The sequence below is a fragment of the Manis javanica genome, chromosome 16, assembly GCF_040802235.1.
Source record: "Manis javanica isolate MJ-LG chromosome 16, MJ_LKY, whole genome shotgun sequence".
Taxonomy (NCBI): Eukaryota; Metazoa; Chordata; class Mammalia; order Pholidota; family Manidae; genus Manis; species Manis javanica.
In genome coordinates this window covers 6,278,127-6,294,694 of record NC_133171.1, presented here as the reverse complement: position 1 = coordinate 6,294,694, position 16,568 = coordinate 6,278,127, and the positions used below count along the sequence as shown (strand labels likewise).

General features: G+C 36.2%; 1 protein-coding gene across 1 annotated transcript in view; it reads left to right on the top strand.

Moving 5' to 3' along the window:
- LOC140846872 (bromodomain adjacent to zinc finger domain protein 2B-like) overlaps nucleotides 1–16,568 on the top strand; it is a 70,977-nt gene that overhangs the window by 9,242 nt on the left and 45,167 nt on the right. Inside the window, 5 exon segments of the mRNA XM_073225012.1 lie at nucleotides 363–455; nucleotides 571–632; nucleotides 3,817–3,882; nucleotides 7,821–7,886; nucleotides 15,195–15,260. Of these exon segments, the coding sequence (XP_073081113.1) occupies nucleotides 363–455; nucleotides 571–632; nucleotides 3,817–3,882; nucleotides 7,821–7,886; nucleotides 15,195–15,260 (353 nt within the window).

The window sequence follows — 16,568 nt, the reverse complement described above, 5'->3', positions numbered from 1 at the left end:
TTTTTAAGACTGAAGCTAAATCATTCTTTTTACACATATTAGCAGCTACTTTCCTCCTAAACAGGGATTATGTGAAATGTGAAAAAAAATGTACTTAAATTAGCTTCTGTGATGAGGATTAAGAGAAGCATCCTTTTTGTGTGCTTCTGTGTATGGGGCTGTATGTGATGAAAAAGTTGGGCAATTTCTAAAGGAAGTAAGCATGGTACTTTCTGCCACACCATTTTTCTACCTGGTATCTAACTTTAAACAGTTTTCTTAAAAAGTATGTCCTTTATCATGATGCCATTCACATAGTTAATTGTTTTTAGGTTAACAGGTAAAGTTGTTAAAAGTATTCCTTCAAATTTTGTGTTTTTCAGAAAAAGCCCAACAAGCTGCACAAGTAAAGCTTTTGAGAAAACTCCAAAATCAGGAACAGGCTCGCATTGCCAAAGAAGCTAAAAAACAACAAGGTGAGTGAGTTAAACGAAAACATAAACTTGAAGAGTGAGTACTGGGGAGTTCACAGGAGGCTTCTCTTCTTTGTTCCTTTTCTGACGATACCTGTGTTTTGGCTTTTCATCATAGCAATAATGGCTGCTGAGGAGAAGCGACAGCAAAAAGAGCAGATAAAGATTATGAAACAACAGGTATGTTCATGCACTGAACTGGTTTTATAACAGGTGGTACTTTGGGAGTTGATTTACTTATGTGTATATGTACATTATTCTTACTTGATTTATGAAATTACTTTCATACTTGTTATATATCTTATTTAGAGAGTTGTCATCTACCTTTATTTAAAATTCACCTCAATTTTAAGCCAAGTCTCTAAAGAAATGATACCAAACAATACAATTATGTAAGTACTTTTAGTATCCTGATAGACTGAATATAAATTAACATCTTGAAGAACTTTGAAGATGTGGTCCCATTGCTTCTGGATGATTAAAAATTATCCCCTGAAAATGAGAAAGCATTATTTTCGCATATCCAGTGTTTTATCCAGTGCTCTCCTCTGTGTAGTTTTTAAAATTAAATATAGATAGATGAAATAATTTAACTCTTACAGATAAAGCCTACATGGGAATATACTCAACTTCCTCTAAGATGGGAATGTGTAAACTACTCTCCTATCTCCACATACTCATCTATTAAAGCAAAAAGGAAATGGGGGGGAGTACTATTCTTTTAAAAATTTTAAACTGCAAGTAGTTATTTCTGAGTCAGTTGTTATATAGACAAGCTGCTAAATAATGGCTTGGTTTGTTTGTGATGTGGTTATCTCTAATAATGTAATGAATACATTTATTTAAATACTTTCAGTATTGACTAAAGTATTATAATTAGAGGTGAAGTAGAATTGAGAATTTAGAATTTGTAGTCACGCATGCAGGTCATTTGTAAAGTTAAATATCGGCTTTCCTATTTAATAATTTACGACCTTAGATGAATTAGTTAACCTCTCAGCCTTGATTTCCTCCACTGTAAAAGAAAAACAATTATATTATGTGAACATTGAATGAATGTAAAGTGCCTACCACAGTGACTGGCACAAAGCAATGCTTGCTTTCTAAAAGATAGATATAAAACATCAAAACGTTTGATATACTCTCTTACTGTAACTTAATGTAAACTTGAATTCTTTGTTAATTGTAACTGCTAAAGACACTGTAAGGTTGACTTTAAAATATATAGTGTGATGAATATATTTATTAAAATACTGTAAATATTTACTGCCTACTACAGTATATGTGAAAATAAGTTCATTTGAAGCTGAAATACTGTTGTTTCTGTTACAGTTTTTAATAGTTTATCCTATTTCCAAATGGCTTGAGACCAGTTATATCTCATTAGGATTTCAGATTAGGCTTTGTGTGACCTAAGCCTACATAGTGTGCTACTCATCAAAAAAAAAAAAAATTGATTTTCCAAGGTTCCAGGAGCAGTAATACAAGTGAACTGATATTAGACGTTGATCAAGATGCTTGTCTGAGACTAGTCTTAGATTACCATCTGATTTACTCCTAATTGCCAGCAAAGTAAATTACAAAGTTGTGCAGAGTCTATTTTAAAGTTTGCAGTAGATCTAGAATAAAATAATTAAAATAGCAGCATGTGTTTCTCATCCTCGAGATTATTTTTTTCACCTAGTAGGTCAAAAATACCACCCGACAGTGCTCCAGGCAGTTTTCTGGAAGTGTCCAGAGGCATTACTACGAAGCAGGAGCAGAGGCAGTGGGAACTGACCAGGGCTCTGCACTCACTGTTTGACTGTAGGCAGAATATTTATTTTCTAGGAGCTTCAATTTTCTCTTAGGTGAAAAGAAGATAATTTCAAATCCTGTATTGTTATTTTTTTAAATGATCAATTAACTACTTTATATAAAATGCCCAGTTCATTGGATGGATACTCAGTATTATAAGGTGAACACATATCATAATAATTTATAAATAATGTTTATTTCTGATATTCCTAATGAAAGTACTGCCAATGTACATCTATATAAATAACTCAGACGAAAACAAAGCTCTACACTGGGTGAGTTAAGTCCAAGGTTCTATACCTATTTCTGTGCTTAAGAGAATAATGAATGACTTTTGTTGACTTGATTAAAGATTAAATTCAGAGTATACTTAGGTCTCAAGTTCTAATCTAAATAAATATTTCAAATGTGGATCAAGTGCAACCTTCTCTAAGACTTGGAAATAAAACATAAGATACCCTTGTATTTTTAGTTTTGGTGAGCTATAATCAAAACCCAGGATCACAATCAGCAAAATCATAGAATGTGATCAGTCTTCTAAAATCACAACAGAAATTACAGAAATCTCATTATCCTGCAGTGAATCCCTACAGGGGATCAATAAGATCAATGCAAAAAAAGAAATAAAAATGTATTAAAGTATAGCTTCAAAAGGTACAACTAGCATCTGGAAATAGGGGTGGGTATAGTAATATACAGTAGTATAAAATGTGTTGGCTCTGAAAATCCTAGGATAGCTGCAATTTACAAGTAGGGCAATTTAGGTGTATTTTTTTAAAACTATCCTCATCAGTGCCAATTTGGGACTTTCAAAGGGATTTATGAATGTGAAATTGTTAACTATGTGCTTATAGCATACGCAATGATTTTTTAAAATGAAAATGTAACGTTATCAAAATGTAGATTGCTGAATTCAAACAATAACTACTACATTACATTTAGATAATGTGAGCACCACTTATAAGTTATTAGAAATTATTTCTGTATTTGGCTTACTGTACTTATTGAAAGTAATGCCATTTATCATGTTATGGCAATTGTTAACACTTCGTACGATCATGATGTACTGTGCACTTTTTTAAGCGTTTTTAATTTAATTGTGACAGTGAGAATAAGAGCAAGTGCCTCCCCTATTTTATGCAAGAGTAGTTCTATTTGTTCAAGTTCATGCAATGAGTGACAGTACCTCAGGACTAGCCTTAGGTGTCCTGATTTCCTGATGGACTGTTTTATCCTACTTGTGTGTCCAATATTTATTTTCGAGTGTGTATTACTTGTACTTGCTAATATTTATGAAGACTTGAGTATAATCAGATTGGTTTATGTTGTTTCTATATACTTATTTAGCGTTTGTATTTTAAAATTGTTTTGAGACATTTTATAAAGTCATACCAATTTAAGACAGGTGGCATATATGTAATGTCAAAGTAAATAATTAAAATTTATATCCAGCATGGGCACCCTTTGGTAAATCTGTACTTATATCTTTAATTATTTGATTCCACTTAAATACCTTCCACCTAGATATTTAGTTTATTATCTTCAATTGTCATAATTTTTCCTACAGGAAAGAATTAGGAGAATACAACAAATCAGAATGGAAAAAGAACGTCGAGCCCAGCAAATTCTAGAGGTAGAATTCTTAAATTTGATATGATTAAAGTAATATAGTCATGTATTTTAAACTCTGCAAAATGAAAATTTTATCAGTATGTTCTCTCACTCATACACATTAACATGTCCATCACAAATTATCTGTAAACATAATGCGTAGAATAAGAACCTCTCTGAACCTTACTGCGCAGGTTTATCTAATCCTAATAGTCAAAATCCAGGAAATAAGTAAAGGAAAAAAAAGAAAGGGGAAACCTCTCAATAGCCAATATAGTCATAAAGATCATACGCTGAAACTCAGTTCTTTACTTTTCAAAACGTCATTAAGTCTTGTAGTCAGATACCTGCTTTTCATTTAGAAATGAAACATTCCAAAAGTAGAAGTAAATGTTCAATGTGGAAACAGTTTAACCAGGTTTGTTTTCTGAGTTCTGACAGAACTGGGCTGACAGAATAGGGCTCAAGGACATGCTGGCAACAGCAAAAGGAATAGCTAAAAGACAGCAAGGGAAAATAGGAAAAACAGAAACTCCAAAGCCTAGCAACATCTGTAATCTTGTAGTTAAATAGGAAGCAATTTTCAACACCTTAATGGCCAAAAGGCATTTCTGTTATCAAACTGTGTAGTATAGTAACTGATGTCAAGAATAACTGCCCAAGTCCTCAAGAAAAAGCGAGATTATGTTAAGTGTACTGTGTCTAAGCTGTACGTGTATATGTCTCAAAATTATCCAAAGTACTTTTGTCCAAAATAAACTTTTTTTTTTTATTTTTTTTTATTTTTTTTTATTTTTATTTTTTTTTTGAGAGGGCATCTCTCATATTTATTGATCAAATGGTTGTTAACAACAATAAAATTCAGTATAGGGGGGTCAATGCTCAATGTACAATCATTAATCCATCTCAAGCCTAATTCTCGTCAGTCTCCAATCTTCTGAAGCATAACGAACAAGTTCTTACATGGTGAACGAATTCTTACAGAGTGAATAAATTCTTACATGGTGAACAGTACAAGGGCAGTCATCACAGAAACTTTCGGTTTTGATCATGCAATATGACCTATAAACCATCAGGTCAAATATGAATATTCATTTGATTTTTGTACTTGATTTATATGTTGATCCCACATTTCTCCTATTATTATTATTATTTTTATTTTTAATAAAATGCTGAAGTGGTAGGTAGATGCAAGATAAAGGTAGAAAACATAGTTTAGTGCTGTAAGAAGGCAAATGTAGATGATCAGATGATCAGGTGTGTGCCTATGGACTAAGTATTAATCCAGGCTAGACAAGGGCAGCAAGACATCCACGGATGCAGAAGATTTCTCTCAAAGCAGGGGGGGTGAGGTTCTGAGCCTCACCTCTGTTGATCCCCAAATTCTCACCTGATGGCCCCCCTGCGACTGTGCCTGTCTTAGGTTGTTCCTCCCTTGAGGAATCTTACCCGTCTCTGGCTAACCAGTCATCTTCCGGGGCCATACAGGGAAATGTAAAGTTGGTAAGTGAGAGAGAAGCCATATTGTTTGCAAAGGTTAGCTTTTTACTTCTTTGCAGATTTATGCCCTGTGGCTTCTATGCCCAGCACTTGTCTCGAGGTATCTTTACCACCTGGAGGAATTATGATACTCGGTAAATTCGATATGAGGCATGAATTCTATTTAAAGTTTGTAATTAGGAAGGAAGAAGAAAAGCTATAGATGTAGCATATGAAGGAAACTTGGGAGGATTGATTATTTCTTTGACATATCTTCTTGTATAGTACCTTAAGTATGTATAGGTTTTAAACTACTAACTAATTTGCACACACATATTGACATAATAGGAATACGGTGACATAAACAAAGCAAATCTATAATTACCAGCCATCTCCAGTGAAGCCAAGAAAACCATTTAGGCACCCTAGGCATTTGTGAAAATTTATCTATGATATGATGGATATTTTCCAACTGTACTTGAACCATCAGACAAATTAAAGCAGCCCATTTCTGGGATCTGTTCACATCCCATATGTTCTTTTAACCATAGATAGTCTATAGTCATGAGATTTTGGGGTGCTACAACTTGCACCCCTCCCAACTCCTGGTTGAGTTCCAACAGTACAGATCCAGTCAAATTCGTTGTCTCACTGTATGCACATGCCAGCCTAGACATCTCCCTCCTCCTTCTCATGGCAAGTCCAGGAGATGGTGGGCTGGATGCAGCCACAACCGCAGCATCGTCCGGATCCCTGGGGAGGCTTTTTGATGATCATCCCCCGGCACGAGTCCTCCAGAGAGTGCTGATGCCGGAAGCTCCTCCTCATATCGTATCTTAGTTCATTTTCTGGGTATCCAAGCTAGGCCTTGATCTTCTGCGTAGAAACAAACAGACCCTTTGCCCACACTTTGACATGCCCTCTATACCACTGTGCAGAACTCATTGGAGGTCAGCACACAGTAACTGCTTTTTTTTTTTTTTTTTAATTAAGAGAAAGGAATATTATCAGAAAAGAGTACCTCCATAGCTGATCATCTGACACCCTTTAAGTGATCAACATTAAGGATATTTAAAGCATGCGTTGATCTTTGATTTACCAATAGTTTTATCCTGTTAAGGAGTAATCCCCCTTTTCTTTCTTTCTTTCTTTTTTTTTTTTTTTAAATTTTTAATCTACACTTACCTGAAGAATACTATGTTTACTATGCTCTCCCCTATATCAGGTCCCCCCTAACAACCACATTACGGTTACTATCCATCAGCTTAGCAAAATGTTGTAGAGTCACTACTTGTCCTCTCTGTGTTGTGCAGCCCACCCTCCCCTTTCTCCCTCCCCCCCATGCATGCTAATCTTAATACCCCCCTTCTTCTTCCCCCCCCTTATCCCTCCCTGCCCACCCATCCTCCCCAGTTCCTTTCCCTTTGGTACCTGTTAGTCCATTTTTGGGTTCTGTAATTCTGCTGCTGTTTTGTTCCTTCAGTTTTTCCTTTGTTCCTATACTCCTCAGATGAGTGAAATCATTTGGTATTTCTCTTTCTCCGCTTGGCTTATTTCACTGAGCATAATACTCTCCAGCTCCCAAAATAAACTTTTTAATGTTGAGAATTATTATAACCCAAACCCTTAGCTGTTCAGGAAACTGTTGCCAGAAAAATTGGCTTATTCCCTGAGGAATGCGGTTAGCTGAGGTTTTCACAGTTACAGGTTTTTTCCTTCTAAAAATATATACACATATTCCCTTACCCATTTCAAATTAATTTTAAAACCTTCCAAATTGAAAATGTTAAAGTACATTCGCAATTGCTACTAGTTAATAACTTTAAGATTATAAAGCTCAAATTTGATAGCATGAGCTTGATATTCAGAATGTGCTTCATTAAAGGTTATGTTTGCACTATATTAGAGAAAAAAACCTTGAATTTAACCACAGTAGGTTAAATCGGGTTTAATGTTTCATTTAAGTTATGTAAGTAATGGATTTATCTCAAATTTTAGGTATTACAAAAGAAACTTCAAATAAAGTAGACATGTGCATTTTTAAATGTTACTTATTTGTCCTTTAACCTTTATCGTTAAAATCTACCGTTTTCTAAATTTGTTACAGTTATCATGTTTTACTTTAAAAAATTAGACAAAAAGCAAAAAATGCCATAAAACCATTTTTTCTGTGATTTAATTTTAAGGTAAAATAATACTCAAATTATTTCAGACTTTTTACAGAGTATGAAGAAGAAAACCTGACATGCTTTTATGAATTTAAGAATATTTTTGTATATCTTAATTATAATCTGTACATTAGAAATGATATTATTAGTATGTTAAATGTAACAAACGGAGGGGAAATATTTAATTGTCTACATACATATTACATACGGTTTTATACATTGTGAGGCATGGAGCTCCATTTTCAAGTCTGAGGTTATATTCAGGTTGTAGTGGTGCTGTTACATGACTTTGAGACCTATTTTATATGCACAGGCTAAAAGGATAAAGAGGGAAGAAGCTGCAAAAGCCAAATTATTGGAGGCTGAGAAACGAAAACAGGTAAATTTAGAGGACAGTCAGAGTTTTTAATTTTTCATTTTATTTTGTTATCCTTAATCTACAATGACATGAAGAACATTGTTTACTAGCCTCTCTCCTTCACCAAGTCCCCCCAACAAAACCCATTACAGTCACTGTCCATCAGTGTAGTAAGATGTTGTGGAATCACGACTTGTCTTCTCTGCGTTGCACAGCCCTCCCCGTGCCCCCACACCACATTATACATGCTAATCGTAATGCCCCCTTTATTTTTCCCCCGCCCTTATCCCTCCCTCTTCATCCATCCTTCCCAGTCCCTTTCCCTTTGCTAACCGTAAGTCCATTCCTGGGTTCTGTGATTATGCTGCTATTTTGTTCCTTCAGTTTTTCTTTGTTCTTATACTCCACATATGAGTGAAATCATTTGGTACTTGTCTTTCTCCGGCTGGCTTATTTCACTGAGCATAATACCCTCTAGCTCCATCCATGTTGTTGCCAGTGGTAGATTTGTTTTGTTCTTATGGCTGAATAGTACTCCACTGTGTATATGTACCACCTCGTCTTTATCCATCCATCTATTGATGGGACACTTAGGTTGCTTCCATTTCTTGGCTATTGTAAATAGTGCTGCGATAAACAAAGGGGTGTATCTGTCTTCTTCAAACTGGGCTGCTTCATTCTTAGGGTAAATTCCTGAGTCAAATGTATGTCTATTTTGAGCTCTCTGAAGAACATCCATACTGCATTCCACAATGGTTGAATTAATTTACATTCCCACCAGCTGTGTAGGAGGGTTCCCCTTTCTCGCCAACATTTCTTGTTGTCTTTTGGATGGTGGCGATCCTCACTGGTGTGAGGTGATGTCTTATTGTGCTTTTAATTTGCATTTCTCTGATGACAAGCGATGTGGAGCATCTTTTCATGTGTCTGTTGGCCATCTGAATTTCTTCTTTGACAAACTGTTCAGCTCCTCTGCTCATTTTTTAATTGGATTATTCGCATTTTTTTGTTGACGTGGGTGAGTTCTTTATATATTTTAGATGTTAACCTGTTATTGGATCTGTCATGTTTGAATATATTCTCCCATACTGTAGGGTACCTTCCTATTCTAATGATGGTGTCCTTTGCTGTACAGAAGATTTCAACTTGATATAGTCCCACTTTTTCATTTTTGCTTTTTGTTTCCCTTGCCTGGGGAGATATGTTCATGAAGAAATTGCTTGTGTTTATGTCCAAGAAAGTTTTGCCTATGTTTTCTTTAAAGAATTTTATGGTTTCATGACTTACAATCAGATCTGTGATCCATTCTGTTTCCGCTTTTGTATGGGGTTAGACAATAATCTGGTTCCATTCTCTTACATGTAGTTGTCTAGTTTTTGAATACTGTGGCTTTGTAGTAGAGCTTGAAGTTGGGGAGCGAGATCCCCCGCACTTTATTCTACCTTCTGAGGATTGCTTTGGCTATTCGGGGTCTTTGTTCCAGTTAGACTGGAACTATTTGTTCCAGTTCGTTGAGGAAAGTTGTTGGTAATTTGATAGGGATTGCATCAAATCTGCATATTGGTGTGGGCAGGATGGCCATTTTGACGATATTAATTCTTCCTAGCCAAGAGCATGGGATGAGTTTCCATTTGCTAGTGTCCTCTTTAATCTCTCTTAAGAGTGTCTTATAGTTTTCAGGTTCTAAGTCTTTCACTTCCTTGGTTAGGTTTATTCCTAGGTATTTTATTGTTTTTGTTGCAGTTGTGACTGGAATTGTTTTCCTGATTTCTCTTATTAGTTCATTGTTAGTGTATAGAAAAGGCACAGATTTCTGTTTGTTAATTTTGTATCCTGCAACTGTGCTGTATTGCAGTATCAGATCTAGTAGTTTTGGAGTGGGTCTTTAGGGGTTTTTTTTGTACAGTATCATGTCATCTGCCAATAGTGACAGTTTAACCTCTTCTTTACCAGTTTGAATTTCTTGTGTTTCTTTATTTTGTGTAATTGCCATTACTAGGACCTCCAGTATTATGCTGAATAGCATTTGGGAGAATGGGCATCCCTGTCTTGTTCACGATATCAGAGGAAAAGCTTTCAGCTTCTCACATACAACATTATGTATGATGTTGGCTGTGGGCTTGTCATATATTGCCTTTATTATGTTGAGGTACTTGCCCTCTATATCCATTTTCCTGAGAGTTTTTATCATGAATGAATGTTGAATTTTGTCGAATGCTTTTTCAGGATCTATGGAGATGCTCATGTGGTGTCCTTTTTGTTTATGTGGTGGATGATGTTGGTTGATTTTCAAATGTTGTACCATTCCTGCATCACTGGGATGAATCCTACTTGGTCATGGTGTATGATCCTTGTGATATATTTTTGAATTTGGTTTGCTGGTATTTACTTTATTGTTTTTGCATGTATGTGCATTAGAGATACTGGTCTGTAATATTCTTTTTTGGTGGGGTCTTTGCCTGATTTTGATATTAGCGTGATGTTGGCTTCATAGAATGAGTTTGGGAGTATTTCCTCCTCTAGTATTTTTTGGAAGACTTTAAGGAGAATGGGTATTATGTCTGCTCTGTATGTCTGATAAAATTCAGAAGTAAATCCATCTGGCCCGGGGGTTTTGTTCCTGGGAAGTTTTTTGATGACCGCTTCAATTTCTTTGCTGGTAATTGGTTTGTTTAATTTTTGTGATTCTTCCTTGGTCAGTCTTGGAAGGTTGTATTTTTCTAAGAAGTCCATTTCTCCTAGGATTTCCAGCTTGTTAGCATATAGGCTTTCATAGTATTCTCTAATAATTCTTTGTATCTCTGTGGGGTCCATGGTGATTTTTCCTTTCTCGTTTCTGATGCTGTGGGTGTGTGTTGATTCTCTTTTTCTCTTAATAAGTGTGGCTAGAGGCTTATCTATTTTGTTTATTTTCTCAAAGAACCAGCTCTTGGTTTCATTGATTTTTTTTTCTATTTTGTTCTTCTCAATTTTATTTATTCTCTTATCTTTATTATGTCCCTCCTTCTGCTGACTTTAGGCCTCATTTGTTCTTCCTTTTCCAATTTAAATAACTGTGACGTTAGACTATTCATTTGGGTTTGTTCTTCCTTCTTTAAATATGCCTTGATTGCTATATACTTTCTTCTTAAGACTGCTTTCGTTGCATCCCACAGAACTTGGGACATTGTTTTGTTATCCATATATTGTTTCCATATATTGCTTGATCTCCAATTTAATCTGGTTGTTGATCCTTTGATTATTTAGAAGCACTTGGTTAAGCCTCCATGTGCTTGTGGGCCTTTTTGCTTTCTTTGTACGATTTATTTCTAGTTTTATTCCTTTGTGGTCTGAGAAGTTGGTTGGGTGAATTTCAATCTTTTTGAATTTACTGAGGCTCTTCTTGTGGCCCAGTATGTGGTCTATTCTGGAGAATGTTCCATGTGCACTTGAGAAGACTGTGTATCCTGTTGCTTTTGGATATAGAGTTCTCTAGATGTCTGTTAGGTCCATCTGTTGTAGTGTGTTGTTCAGTGCCTCTGTGTCCTTACTTATTTTCTGTCTGGTGGGTCTATCCTTTGGAGTGAGTGGTGTGTTGAAGTCTCCCAAAATGAATGCATTGCATTCTATTTCCTCCTTTTAGTTTTGTTGGTATTTGTTTCAGGTATGTTGGTGCTCCTGTATTGGGTGCATATATATTTATAATGGTTATATCCTTTTATTGCAGTGACCCCTTTATCATTATGTAATGCCCTTCTTTATCTCTTGTGACTTTCTTTGTTTTTAAGTCTATTTTGTCTGCTACTCGTACTGCCACACCTGCTTTTTTCTCCCTGTTGTTTGCATGGAATATCATTTTCCATCCCTAGACTTTTTGTCTCTGCATGTCTTTGAGGTGGGTCTCTTGTAAGCAAATAGATGGGTCTTGCTTTTTTATCCATTCTATTACTCTGTGTCTTTTGGTTGGTGCATTCAGTCCATTTACACGTACGGTGATTATTGAAAGATGTCTACTTACCGCCATTGCAGGCTTTAGATTTGTGTTTACCAAAGGTTCAAGGTTAGCTTCTTTAGTATCTTACTGCCTAACTTAACTTGCTTATTGAACAACTGTAGACACTGTCTGGTGATTCTTTAATTCTCTCCTTTCTTATTCTTCCTCCTCCATTCTTTATATGTTGGGTGTTTTATTCTCTGCTCTTTTGTGTTTCCTTTAACTGGTTTTGTGTGTAGTTGAGTTTGTTTTTTGCCTTTTGTTAGTATTTGGTTGGTCTGGTTTCTTTGCTGTGATTTTATTTTCTCTGGTGACATCTGTTTAGCCTTGGTAGTGCTCCCATCTAGGGCTGTCCCTGTACAATACCCTGTATAGGTGGTTTGTGTAAGGTAAATTCCCTCAACTTTTGCTTGTCTGGGAATTGTTTACTCCTTCCATATTTACATGATAATCGTGCTGGATATTGTGTTCTTGGTTCAAGGCACTTCTGTTCTTTGCATTAAATATATCATGCCATTCTCTTCTGGCCTGTAAGGTTTCTCCTGAGAAGTCTGATGATAGCCTGATGGGTTTTCCCTGTAGGTGACCTTTTTCCTCTCTCTAGCTGCCTTTAAAACTATGTCCTTGGCCTTGATCTTTGCCATTTTCATTATTATGTGTCTTGGTGTTGTCCTCTTTGGAATTCTGTGTGCCTCTCAGGTCTGAGCAACTATTTCCTCCCATTTTGTGGAAGTTTTCAGCAATTATTTCTTAAAGGACACTTTCTATCCCTTTTTCTCTCTCTTCTTCTGGTACCCCTATAATGCGAATATTGTTCCGTTTGAATTGGCCACACAGTTCTCTTCATATTCTTTCATTCCTGGACATCCTTTTCTCTCTCTCTGCGTCAGCTTCTCTGTGTTCTTGTTATCTGATTTCTATTCCATTAATGGCATCTTGCACCTCATCCAGTTTGCTCGTAAGTATTTCCAGAGATTGTTTTATTTCTGTAATCTGCTACCGGACTTCATCCCTTAGGTCTTGCATATTTGTCCGAAGATCCGTGAGCATGGTTATGACCTTTATTTTGAATCCTTTTTCAGGGAGATTCGTTAGGTCTATCCCTCCATGGGAGAATGTCTATGGTCTGTATCAAATTCTTCTATCTTTTCATGGCAATAGTGGTAGTTGTGGGGAGCTGGTGTGAATATCGGGTGGGAGAACGTCCCTTCTTGCTGGTTTGTGGCCTTCCTCTCCTGGGAGAACGGTGACCCCTAGCAGCTCGTGCTGGGCTGCTGCGCACAGATGGGTTTCTTATTCTTGCCCGGTGGTTGTGCAGGAAGCTCTGCTCTGCTGCTGTGGTCATGGCCGGCCTCAGGCTATTGTTCTGCTATGGCGGAGCCCCGTCAGAGAGGAAATGGGATGGAGGCTGTTTATCACTGTGAGGGGCCTGCGAGCTACGCTGCCACTGAGGGGGTTAGGGCGCCCTGAGTTCCGCGGGATTCCCAGTTACTGGGCTGATTGCGCCGGGGCGCTTCCATCTGTGAGGGTCCTGTCCCTTTAAGACTTCCAAAAAGCTCTTCCTTTTGTTTGTCCAAGGGACGCGGGCTGCAGGGACAGCTCGCAGGTCTTACTGTCCCGTTTCTCTAGCATCCAGCTCCCCACACGCTGTGTGTCTGTGCTCCTGGTGCGGATGGCTGGGGCTGGGCATTCAGCAATCCTGGGCTCCCTGTCCCTCCTGCTCCGATGCCTCTCCTTCCACCGCGAGCTGGGGTGAGGGGTGCTCGGATCCCGCTGGGCTGCAGATTACATCTTACGCCCTTCAGAGGCGCTCAGCTCTCGCAGGAGTGGATGTAGCCTGGCTGTTGTCCTGTATCTTCTGGTCTTTCTTTTAGCGATAGTTGTATTTGTTCTATTTTCAAAAATATATATGGTTTTTGGAGGAGGTTTTTGCTGCTCTACTCACGCCGCCATCTTGGCTCCTTCCCCTGTAATGATTTATAAGTAATGTTTATCTGTGCTATTGCTAATGAAAGCACTACCAAGTATATGTATGTACATCTTTATAAATCACTCAGAGTAAAAACAAAGCTCTCTACACTGGGTGAGTTAAGCCCTAGATTCTATACCTATTTCTGTGCTTTAGAGAATAGTGAATGACTTTTGTTGACTTGATTAAAGATTAAATTCAGAGTATACTTTGGTCTCAAGTTCTACTCTAAATAAATATTTCAAATGTGGATCAAGTGCAACCTTCTCTGAGACTTGGAAATAAAAGATACACTTGTATGTTTATTTTTGGCAAGGTATAATATTCAAAACCTAGGATCACAGTCAGCAAAATCATAGAATGTGATCAGTCTTCTAAAATCACAACAGAAATTACAAAAATCTCATTATCCTGCAGTGAATCCCTACAGGGGATCAATAACAGTGCAAAAAAAGAAATAAAAGTGTATTAAAGTATAAGCTTCAAAAGGTACAACTAGCATCTGGAAATAGGGGTGGGCATAGTAATACACAGTAGTATAAAATGTGTTGGCTCTGAAAATCCTAGGATAGCTGCAATTTACAAGTAGGGCATTTTAGGTGTATTTTTTTTAAACTATCCTCATCAATGTCAATTTAGGACTTTCAAAGGGATTTATGAATTTAAAATTGTTAAGGTTGTGCTTATAGCATATACAGTGACTTTTTAAAATGAAAATGTAACGTTATCAAAATTTAGATTGCTGAATTCAAACTAAAAGTACATAACATTTAGATAATTGAGCCCAAATTATAGGTTATTACAGATTCTGTATTTGGCTTACTATAGTTATTGAAAGTAATGTCATTCATCATGTTACAGCAATTGTTAATAGTTCGTACAATCGTGATGTACTGTGCACTTTTTTAAGCGTCTTTAATTTAATTGTGACAGTGAGAAAAAGAGCAAGTGCCTCACCTGTTTTATGCCAAGAGTAGTTGTTTTTTTTCATGTTCATGCAATGAGTGACAGTAACTCAGTATTAGCCTTAGGTGTCCTGATTTAGACTGTTTTATCCTACTTGTCTGTCGAATATTTATTTCCGAATGAGTATTACTTGTACTTGCAAATATTTATAAAGACTTGAGTTTAATCAGCTTGGTTTATGTTGTTTGTATATGCTTATTTAGCATTTGTATTTTAAAATTGTTTTGAGACATTTTTATAAAGTCATACCAATTTAAGACAGGTGGCATATATATGTTAAAGTAAATAATTCAAATTTATATCCAGCATGGGCACCCTTTGGTAAATCTGTACTTGTATCTTTAATTATTTGATTCCACTTAAATACCTTCCACCTAGATATTTAGTTTATTATCTTCAATTGTCATAATTTTTCCTACAGGAAAGAATTAGGAGAATACAACAAATCAGAATGGAAAAAGAACGTCGAGCCCAGCAAATTCTAGAGGTAGAATTCTTAAATTTGATATGATTAAAGTAATATAGTCATGTATTTTAAACTCTGCAAAATGAAAATTTTATCAGTATGTTCTCTCACTCATACACATTAACATGTCCATCACAAATTATCTGTAAACATAATGCGTAGAATAAGGACCTCCCTGAACCTTACTAGGCAAGTTTATCTAATCCTAATAGTCAAAATCCAGGAAATAAGTAAAGGAAAAAAAGAAAGGGGAAACCTCTCAATAGCCAATATAGTCATAAAGATCATACGCTAAAACTCGTGGTCTCTACTTTTCAAAACGTCATTAAGTCTTGTAGTCAGATACCTGCTTTTCATTTAGAAATGAAACATTCCAAAAGTAGAAGTAAATGTTCAATGTGGAAACAGTTTAACCAGGTTTGTTTTCTGAGTTCTGACAGAACTGGGCTGACAGAATAGGGCTCAAGGACATGCTGGCAACAGCAAAAGGAATAGCTAAAAGACAGCAAGGGAAAATAGGAAAAACAGAAACTCCAAAGCCTCGCAACATCTGTAATCTTGTAGTTAAATAGGAAGCAATTTTCAACACCTTAACGGCCAAAAGGCATTTCTGTTATCAAACTGTGTAGTATAGTAACTGATGTCAAGAATAACTGCCCAAGTCCTCAAGAAAAAGCGAGATTATGTTAAGTGTACTGTGTCTAAGCTGTACGTGTATATGTCTCAAAATTATCCAAAGTACTTTTGTCCAAAATAAACTTTTTAATGTTGAGAATTATTATAACCCAAACCCTTAGCTGTTCAGGAAACTGTTGCCAGAAAAATTGGCTTATTCCCTGAGGAATGCGGTTAGCTGAGGTTTTCACAGTTACAGGTTTTTTCCTTCTAAAAATATATACACATATTCCCTTACCCATTTCAAATTAATTTTAAAACCCTCCAAATTGAAAATATTAAAGTACATTGGCAATTACTACTAGATAATTATGAAGCTACTAGTTAATGACTTTAAGATTATAAAGCTCAAATTTGATAGCATGAGCTTGATACTCAGAGTGTGCTTCATTAAAGGTTGTATTTCCATTATATTAGGGAAAAAAACCCTTCAATTTAACCACAGTAGGTTAAACCGGGTTTAATGTTTCATTTAAGTTATAAATCTCAAATTTTAAGTATTACAAAAGAATCTTCAAGTAAAGTAGAAACGTGCATGTTTAAATGCTACTTATTTGTCCTTTAACCTTTATTGTTAAAATCTATCCCGTTTTTCTAAACTTTCTACAGTTATCATGTTTTACTTTAAAAAATTAGAGAACAAGCAAAAAATGC